This window comes from Vicia villosa, unplaced genomic scaffold (assembly GCF_029867415.1).
Source record: "Vicia villosa cultivar HV-30 ecotype Madison, WI unplaced genomic scaffold, Vvil1.0 ctg.000011F_1_1, whole genome shotgun sequence".
Lineage (NCBI taxonomy): Eukaryota > Viridiplantae > Streptophyta > Magnoliopsida > Fabales > Fabaceae > Vicia > Vicia villosa.
The window spans coordinates 757,255-768,287 of NW_026704941.1; the positions used below are offsets into that span (position 1 = coordinate 757,255).

General features: G+C 33.3%; 1 protein-coding gene across 1 annotated transcript; it reads left to right on the top strand.

Moving 5' to 3' along the window:
• Positions 1 to 2,744: 2,744 nt before the first annotated feature.
• Positions 2,745 to 4,154, top strand: LOC131621742 (serine/threonine-protein kinase UCN-like). The gene has a single exon (XM_058892787.1). The coding sequence runs from the start codon at positions 2,758 to 2,760 to the stop codon at positions 3,982 to 3,984; it is 1,227 nt and encodes a 408-aa protein (XP_058748770.1). The 5' UTR covers positions 2,745 to 2,757; the 3' UTR covers positions 3,985 to 4,154.
• Positions 4,155 to 11,033: the final 6,879 nt, after the last annotated feature.

An 11,033-nucleotide genomic window follows, 5' to 3' on the forward strand; every position in this document is an offset into this window, starting at 1 on the left:
TCTTGTCGAATTCACCAAGAGAAAGCAGATTTCTCTTCAAATCAGGAACATACCTGACTTCAGTCAACAACCTTATTGACTCATCATGGAGCTTGAATCTCACAGATCCAACACCTGCAATCTTGCAAGCCTTGTTGTTTCCCAGCAATACTGATCCACCATCTTGATCACATAATTCCTCGAACAAGTCTTTGTTTGGAGTCATGTGCCAAGTGCAACCTGAATCCATAATCCACTCCTTCTTAGAGTCACTGCTTGAAACCACAAGAACATCAGATGATTCGAAATCATCTTGAACAATGGCAGCGTTGCCATTATCCTTACCTCCATGATATTTCAAGCGTTCAGGGCACACCTTTCTTGTGTGACCCTCCTTCTTACAATGGTAGCATCGAATGCCAGATGCTTCGCCACTGTAAGTCTTCGACTGGCTTTTGCCTTTCTTCTTGTCGAACTTACCATCCTTTCGTAAGAGTTTTCCTTTAACGGCCAAACCTTCGCCAACAGTCGAAGGTTTATGCTCCTTTCGTTCATTCAAGTCCTTAGAGTACAAGGCTGATTGAACTTCTTCAAACGTCAGGGACTCCCTTCCATACAAGAGAGTTTCTTTGAAGTGAGCATGTGATCGAGGCAAAGAACACAATAGTAACAGCGCTTGATCTTCATCATCGATCTTCACATCAATATTTTCAAGATCAAGAATCAGCTTGTTGAACATATCCAACTGCTCAGCCAATACTTTGTCTTCAATCATCTTGAATGAATACAAAGCTTGCTTCAGGTAGAGTCGATTTACCAGCGATTTGGTCATATACAAACTTTCAAGTTTCACCCATAACCCTGATGCCGTCGTCTCCTTTGATACCTGCAGGAGAACCTTATCACCAAGGCTCAACAAAATTGCGCTGTGTGCTTTCTCGATCATATTTGTCTTCTCCGCTGCCGTCAATTCTGCATTCATGGCTGCCTCTCCCTTTAACGCTTCCAAACAACCCTGCTGAACCAGTAGGGCTTTCATCTTCAAGCGCCACAGACCGAAATCATTCACTCCGGTGAACTTTTCAATCTCATACTTTGTTGAAGGCATCTTCTCCACGCTCACCGCACCAATTTGTTGTGAATTCAATGCCATGAACAAAGTATAAAACAAGGAGGAATAAAGGACAAGGAAGAAGAGGAACACAAGAATTGGTTATAACTACTATTCTTTCACTTTCTCTTAAAACAAGATTACAAGTTTACAAGAATAACAAATAACCTCTCTCACCCTAAATTAGGATTTGCAGCTTGGCAATGATAAGAGACTAGTATGCTATTTATAATAAAACCTAACATACTAACTAATGGGCTTTTTCAGCAAGGCCCATTACACAAGCCAACTTAATAAACAAGCTAACTTAACAAATTAGGGTTTAAACACTAAAACCTAATTTAACATGCTAACAACTCTAGCATCTTCGACATCTGCATGCTAGACCCATCTTCGACTACAGCATGCACACTTCGACACCAACATGTGAACAATCCTTCGACTTCATGCTTAACTCTGTCGAACTGTCGAACCAAGAAGCTACCCTTCGACAATACTAGAGTTCGATCCAATATCTCACAATGGGTAAGATATTTGAAAAGAAAACAATTATACATTAGTAATAAGTGAATAATCAATTTACACTCAAGGGGAAAAAATTATATACCAAACTAATTGTATAACGACCAAATTAAAAATACATTTATACAAAGCACAATAACCCACCCCTATTATATTAGTGGACATGCATTTCACATAATGTAAACTAGCGTTTGGAATTTTTCAAAAACCAAAGGAGCGCTAAATGAAAATGAAGCCTTATAAATACTAAACACACACTCAAATAATTGACTTCAAAACTGATTGTAGCAATGAATATGCATCTAAATTCCACAAGCAAAGTCACTTCGACACCCTATAATGTAAATGGAGTGCATTTATAGTGGACCATATAACTGAAATATATATTCCATTTCTCAAGCATATAAAATTTAAAGTGGCACAATGATGAAGGGTGAGTGAAATGTCCAGTTTTATGAATACAAGAAAGAAAGCAATATAGAAAAGAATGGATTAGTAAATGACAAGAAAGATAGCAACAAGTTCCATCATCAAGTGTTATATTAATATTATACTACTAGCCTAGGAAGTGCACGTTCACGTTCTAGGGGAGAGCCCCATGTGATTTTGATCATCGTACGACCATTTCATTTTGTCATTTTGTTTTGCAAATTCGCATTATTGTTAGATAAGCCTTTTTTATATCTCACTCGTGTGATTGTTTATACCTCTCTTATTGACATTATTATAATCACAAATATTATACATTTTTTACCTTAGAAAAGTTACTAATGTTACTGTTTTGAGTTTTTTTTATGGCACATAAGTTTTAGTTAAAATTCACAACTTTTGACACAAAAGTTGGAGGTCACAACTAATCAAATGAAACTTTGTACTCAAGTTAGCTAAGAGAATATTGATGCCTTGATTTGGACTATAAAGTATCATTTATATGTGAGATTAGGTAGCTAACTACAGTTATATAGTCAATTTTTTTTTCTTTTTAGTTTATGCTACCAAACAGTGCTACATAGGGTTAAAAAAAAGTTAACCAAAAAAACAAATAGTGACATGGTAAGAAGCAGAAAACAAAACAAAGAAAAAAACAAAATACACAAAAGATAAAAGACTTGCTATATAAAAGCCAAACGGGAACAATCACAACCATGTCATGTATATCTAATTCACTGTCTCTCTGTCTCTCAAACAAACCCACCTTCCCCTCTCTATCCAACTCAAGACAGAATATGGATTCTACTCAAGAACTCAAACTCAACCTCAACAACCTGAAAGCACTCAAAATCCTAGGTAAAGGAGCAATGGGAACGGTTTTCTTAATTCAACAAAACAACTCCTTCATGGCACTCAAAGTAGTTGATAAAACCTCAACTCACGACGCCGAACGTCGGGCCCGTTGGGAAACCCAAGTCTTATCAAATTTAGCCCATCCATTTCTCCCTTCCCTCCTGGGCTCTTTCGAAACAGACCAATTATTAGCCTGGTCTGTTCCGTACTGCCCAGGAGGAGATCTCAACGTCCTCCGCTATCATCAAACTGATCGCGTGTTCTCCACAACCGTGATCCGTTTCTACATAGCAGAGATTCTCTGCGCTCTCGACCACCTTCATACCATGGGTATCGCTTATCGTGACCTTAAACCCGAAAACGTACTCATTCAACAATCTGGCCACGTCACGTTAACAGATTTCGATCTCTCACGTAAACTCTCTCCCAAAACGGTTAAAATCAAAACTCTCATTTCACTCGATAACAGAATCCATGAATCTCGCCGCAAATTACGGAAATGGAGAGTCCCGGAGGCTAACGGGAAGATAGCGAGAGTTACACCGGAGGTTCGACGGGAGCTCAGTTTCTCCGACGGTGAACGGTCTAATTCATTTGTCGGCACGACGGAATACGTCGCGCCGGAGGTTGTTCGCGGCGACGGACATGAGTTCGCGGTTGATTTTTGGGCGCTTGGAGTTTTGACCTACGAGATGATGTATGGGAAGACGCCGTTCAAGGGGAAGAACAAGAAGGAAACGTTTAGGAACGTGCTTTTCAAGTCGCCGGAGTTTGTTGGAAGGAAAACGGCGTTAACGGATCTCATAGAACGGTTGCTTGAGAAGGATCCTGTGAAGAGATTTGGTTACGTTGGTGGTGCTAGTGAGATAAAGGAGCATGAGTTTTTCAGAGGTGTTAAGTGGGAGATGTTGACGGAAGTTGTTCGGCCGCCGTTTATTCCGTCGAGAGATGAAAGTTATTTCACGGCGGATAGATTTGCAGAGGGGGTGAATATAAAGGAATACTTTGAAAAGATGAAGTCTCCGCCGTCGTTGCCGGTTTCGCCGTCGTCTGAGTTTCAGAATAGTGTTTCTTTTGAAGAGTTCTGACGCACGTGTGAGGGATTACACGTGTGATGAAACGGAGTTAGTTATTTTTCTTTTATGATGACTGAAAATTCTGTTTGTACAAGTACAATTACTTAGAGAATAACGGTAGATTGTAAAAAAACGTTAACCTAATAACTACTTGGAATATTATTGTCACAAAATTATGTATACACTGCTTGCAGAATACGTATATAGAATTGTACAATACTACTTTTACACGTAACACTTTTCAATGATGTTTACTTTTATTTTTGATGAAATTAGTAGTTACCTTTAAAATAAAACAAATATTTTAATTTGATATGAGTGCGTAATTACTTACCTTGTTGGATTCGGTGGTTGATGTATAAATTTTATGTTATTTTATTGAGAGATATAATTTTATTTTAATTTATATGTGAGGAAGAATTATACATTGAATAAAAAAAATAGATTAAACTCTTTATAAGTGAGAGAATTACGTAGAACTACGTATCAATTAATTTAAAATTTTGGATGAATAATTGTTATGTCTCTAACAGATGTGTGTTATTTAAAGAAAAATCTCACAAAATAGAATGTTCGTCGCTCGACCTCCGATTATTACGCTATCAGATTTTACATATTTTTTGTGTGTGTGCTCGAAATTTATGTCACCACTTGAAAATATTTCAGTCTTATTTTCAAAGTGTGTTAAGGTCTTTGATGCCCTGATATGGATGATGGATCATATGAATTCTAGTACATTGCTACAATTGAGAAAGCACTAAATTGACACTATGTACAGGGAATTATATTATGAGGAGTAGTACCAATTATTCTAATTCTAACTCTTAATTGACACTATGTTATTCGAATAAAGATTACATTATAATAAGTTTTTATGCATGATAATGAGCTACTGAAGTTATAATTCCTTAACACGTGCTCAACCTTTGTTCTATTCTTCCTCAGTAAAAAGAGGAGCTTCTTCATGATTAAAAGCGTGCGCTTTTCTTTAAGACCAGATCAAAAGCTGAGCTAATTAATTATTTCTTTTTCTTCATTTTTTTTTAAAAAAAAAATTGTAACAGCAGAAAGATTTCAGTTTGTGTATAGGGAAGAATTATCATGATTAAAAAAAATCTAAGTGTATCTTTAACTTTGCGGTGAGAAGAAATAACATTGTTTATGTTATTAACTTTAACTCTTATTTTTCTTATATGGTTCGGAGTTTGCATTGTTTTGTTGTATTGAGGGATCATTATGTTGTTCTATTAAGCGATCGTAGAATATGAGTGATGAAATTTAATCGAGTTCCCTTTCTCATGACAATGGTGATTCAGGTGAGTGTGTTTTGTTGCGTGCTCAAAATCGAGGATAACTTATGAAGCCTTCTAAGTTAATTTGTAACAGGTATGAGATTAACCACATACGCTTAAATTCAATAATCTTCCGTTCGAGCGTGAATCTTCCACATCATATCATTACAATGTTGACATACCATGTCTCTTAATTACACCATTGTAAATAAATTTGATACAACGACCCAATGCTAAAATCTCTATGCCGTCCTCCATGTGTAAATACTAGATAATAACCTAATTAAGAAAGAGTTGGGAAAAGGGTTGAATTAGATACTTATTTTTGAAAATTTGAACTAACAAAAGAGATTTTGTTAATATATAATTAAGGGCCCGTTTGTTAATATATACTAGAGATTTTGAAAACTTCTAATATTTTGAAAAACGATTTTAGAAAATCTATTTTAAAAAATACAAAGAAAAAATCCATTTTTTTAAAACTGAAACAAACTGGCCCTAATTCAGAAATAATAAAGAGTAAAGTGCTGAAAAATAAAATGCATAATGTAAAAGTTAAAAGAAGAGAGAATGACATACAATATTTATCACGTTTCCTTTTTTCCAACTTAAGGGTATATTCAGTCTCTCTATCTGATAAAGGTGTTTCCCAATATGTATCAACAAATTATGTTACAAGCCTCACATAAAAAATACTATAAAAAATCTTAATACTCACTAAAGAAAGCATACTACTTTCTTGTTTACACAACAACACACCGAACACTATGGTGGACTCAGAATCACGCTGACTTAAAGGACTTCTTCAACAATCACCAAACACTATGATAATCCTCACCAAATGCTATGGTGAATTAAGAATTACACCAATTCTTAAGAAATAAAAAACTTTATGTAAGTTGTAGATTATGTTGAAATAGTAATTCGGCTTCTATGTTCGAGTCTTTAGTTTGATGTTTTACTGTAATTGTCGGTTTATCTGTGTTTTGTTGTTATAATAAGTTTTACTATTATTAGTATTAAACTAATAGCTATATAAGTTTGTTACACATTCTTCATTCAATAATATAAAATACTCGTATATTTTTCTACTCATGTTTCCTCTTTATACTTTTATATTCAATCACTCAGTGTGTGTGTGATTCTGAGTAATTAGTTCTATTATGGAGAACTAATTTCAATAATGGTATCTAGAGCAAGGTTCTTGATCCTGAACATGTGAGAGAGAAAAAAGTGTTGGCTGAAAATCATGACCAACAACAATGGGTTTGCTATGTCACTACTAGTTCTTAACAACAAGAACTATGATAGGTGACGTATCCAAATGAAGGCAGTCTTCAGTTACCAGGAGGTTTATGAAGTTATGTAGAATGGTTATCAAATTGTTGGAGACGGTGCGCCAGAAGCCCAAAAATCTAACTTCAGGGAATCCAAGAAGAAGGATTGTAAGACATTGTTTATGATTCATCAATATGTTGGTAAAGTGAACTTTGAGAAGATTTCTGGTGGAGCAACTTCCAAGGATACCTGGGATAGCTTGGAGAAAATCTATGAAGAATCCGAGAAGATTAAGAAGGCGAAGCTCCAGACGATGGGAAGGAAATATAAAGTTTTATAGAAGGACTAGAGTGATACCATCTCTGATTACTTCACCAAGATTCGATCATTGACAAACCAAATTAAGGGATGCAGAGAGGCGGTGAAGGATCAGTTCGTGGTTGAGAAAGTGCTTCAAATATTAACTTCCAAATTCAATTATATTGTGGTCGTGATATAGGAGTCAAAGGACCTTGAGTCTCTTAAGATTGAGGAATTACAGAGTTCCTTGGAGGCATATGAACAGAGGATTAAGGAGAGGAATCCTGACAAGAATTATGTTGTCTCTTGAAAACATAATTTTAAAGCCTATTTAAGTAGTTCTACCTTTATAACTTGGATTTTAGATTTAAATATATGATATTTTCTGAGACTTTAAGTGATATATGAACTAAATAGTCATCTATCAAAGATAAATATATTTGTTTAAACTAAACTTTAATGATTTTTGCCATTTTCTTTTAACCGTTCATCATCTTCATCTTTTTATTCTTTGTTGATATTGTTGTCTTCATCAAAACTCAATCAAGTTCTTCAATCAAGTTCTTAAGAAATATCTTCTCCCACCATGAAATTGAACCATGACTATGATACTACTTGTTGGAGTTGTGTGAAAAAAACACCAAAAGCAACATGCTAGTTCTCTAAGACTACTAAAGAGAGAGATGCCATATTTTCACACAAAAATAAAGATATTAGATATGTGGGTCATCTCGCTTATATATCTTATATTTAACTTATTCATAATTGATTTGAGACTATTCGTTCACATTTGAACTCAATAGGTCCAAAATCTTAATGAACTTTATTGCAAAGGCATACACTAAAAAGATATATTGCAAACACACCTTAGCTAATATGCCTATCAAATGACCATCGTGTGATTAGGATGAGACAATTATACATAAATTTGATATAAAATTGTAAGATTTAATCACTTCAAAGTCTTCTCGTAATGAAGTTTTGTAATATCAAGCAAATAAAAATAATGAATGGTTAGATAAAGAATAATGACAAAAAAAAAATCTCAAGGAACAAATATGTCAAATAGTGTAAGAAAATTCACAACAAGTAAGAGAAATATAAATTACGAATGCTCAAAAAATTGTTTACCTAGTTTGATCAAATCAATCTACTCTAGGGGAAAGAGTAACTCTCCATTCACTATACAACCATAAGTTATTACAAAAGATTACAAATGTTTTACAAGAAAATAGTCTCTCAAAGTTCTCAAGAACAAAATCTAATTTATATTCAAGTTTTTTATGATCTCTCCAACTCTCTTTATATAAATCACACAAATCTATAGTGTTTAAAAATGTTTTTCAACCCTTTTAGATACCTCCAAAGGTTTCTCGAATTCCAAAAACTCCAAGAAACTTCTACTGTTATACCTCTCTAACTAGAACTAACACCTCTTTCTTTTGTCTTGTAATCTATAAGGTCTACTAAAATGGTTGAATAGGAATTGAGCTCAAAACACGACCCATCACGAAATAGATCCGCAAATCATCCATACTTGACCCTATATGCACAAATAGTACTACAAAATATATCTTTTTGTAATGCACTTTCACCTTGGTCATAATTTCCATCGTGGTAAAATATATTCATTTAGCCGCTTTTCTTTCCGTTTCATTTTTAAGTCACTTTTTACCATGATAAAAGTTTCCAACCATAGTGAAAGTGGCGTATGGTCATGGGTTCGAATCCTAGCACCATTAGTTTTGTTTTTTTTTTTTTTAATTTTAAAGCCACTTTTAACCACGGTTGGAATTTCCAACAGTGGTGAAAAGTAGTGTCGGGTCATGGGTTTAAATCCTAGCAACAATAATTTTATTTTTATGTATTTTTAAGCTATTTTTCACCACGGTTAGAATTTCAACTGTGGTGAAAAGTGGCGCCTTCCTATTTCCAAGATATATAATGCTCCATGTTCATTAACTTTTGTTCTAGAAGAACTTAGACAAACTTTATCTTCTACCTCCAAACTTCATCTTCCATTTACGAAACTTTATTTCTCCATTAAACCAAACTCGAAAACATTATTTCATCCATAAACGAAACTCGAAAACATCATTTCTTTCATTAAGAAGTTTCAGAACTCCATCATCTCTTCTCCAACTTGAACGAGACAAGAAAAACATGGATTCAAGTTAGCAATGTTTGTTATTGTTATTGTTGTTGTTTTCTTGTTTTTTTTTTATTGTTGTTGTTGAAATTTAATGTTTAAGAATATTATCGATTTAGTTGTTGTTGAAATTTATTTTTTAACACTTCTATTAGCTTTGTTTGTTTGTTGTTGTTGTTGATGATGTTTTTTGAGATTTAATGTTTAATGATTCTATTGATTTTATTTTGTTGTTGGCGTTGTTGGTGGTGGAGTTGTTGTTGTTGTCGTCGTTGTCATTGTTGTTCTTGTTCTTGTTTTTTTTAAAGGCCAAGTTGTTGTTCTTGTTGTTCTTGTTGTTCTTGTTCTTCTCGTTGTTGTTATAATAATTATTGTTGTTGTTGTATTAGAAATATTTAGTATTCTATACTATAATAGGCGTTCTCAATATGGTCAGCTAATGTATGTGGCAAAAATGAAAGATTGTGCTCATTGACTTTTCACCGCGGTTGAAACTATCAACTATGGTGAAAAGTGTGATGGCTTACATTTTACCATGGTTGAGAGTTTCAATCGTGGTAAAAAGTGAGCTGACAACATATCACTACAGTTGTTTATTACAACTGTGGTGATATGTAGCGCGCTTTCTAGTTTATTACCACGATCAATAGACCGTGGTTGTAAGTAACCCACTAACTACCACACACTATTTTACCACGAATCATCAACCATGATTATACGTCTTTCACAACCGTTGTGAAATGTGTAATTCGTAGTAGTGAAACCACCCAAACCAAACACGCTGTGCGAGGACCGCCGCCACTGACTAGACTTCGACCGACGTCATCCATGTATCCGCTAACATGAGTTGTGGCCGATGCCACTGACCACTTGTCAGCATCTAGACTGCCACCGGAATTGTGACATTGTCTCTGCTATCTCTGGCCGACCACCATATCGCATCCCCCGCGAATTATTCATCGTCAACTATTTTTCTTGATCATTGCTCCATAGTTCTAACGTCCTCCATCTACTTTCCAACTGCCTTTTCTGTGTTCTAATGTCTTCGATTTCTAACTGTTTTTTCTCTTCTCCCGTTATGATTTTAATACCTATTATTACAAAATCATATGAAAAATCCCTCAACCTATTTTTTCACTCATTTCTCTTAAAATGGACACCTACATAGGCTACATTAGAGAAAGCTATTCACACGTACATTTTCAAAACACCTTTTTTCCATTTTATTTAAGGGTTAAATACCTTTTATCCCCCTGTCATATACTCATATGAGTGTGTTTTAATTTATCCCCTTTAATTTTTTTTACCAGATCTCACCAAATAAAGATTCCATCCAATTTAACTTTGGATCAAGATACCAAATTCGTATTTTTAAAATTTTTTTAGTCAATTATGGATGATTTTAAATGCCACATTGACATGCTATTTATTATTATTTTAAGATTTGAAAAATTAATGGTATAAATTATATATTGCATTCTATATTTAAACTATCTTATAATATTTTATTCGTTTACTGCTATTTTTACATATGCATTATTTTGATAAATTATTTATTTGTTTACTGTTATTATTTAAAATATTTATTTGTTTACTGCTATTTCATAAATTATTTATTTGTTTACTGCTATTTCATAAATTATTTATTTTATAAGTTTATTTGAATATGAAAATATACTAATTGTTAATAATTTTTTTATATAATATTAATTTTATTTAACAAATTTATTTAAAACATAATTAATATATTAACGTTATTAAATTATTTTTTATTAGATTATATATATAAAGTGCAATTAATATATTAACTGTTATAATTATGTATTTTATATGTTGTATAGTTATATTATAATTTAAAAAATAACTATATATATATATATATATATATATATATATATATATATATATATATATATATATATATATATATATATATATATATATATATAATTAATTATATTGTTCAGTTTTAAAATAGTGCAATTATATGTTTTTGTATTAATTAGAGTCGAAGCAATTAAATTTTAATCAAAATATGTAGC

Excerpts from the sequence above, each read along its gene's own strand:
- LOC131621742 (XM_058892787.1), top strand. The coding sequence starts at position 2,758 with ATGTCATGTATATCTAATTCACTGTCTCTCTGTCTCTCAAACAAACCC.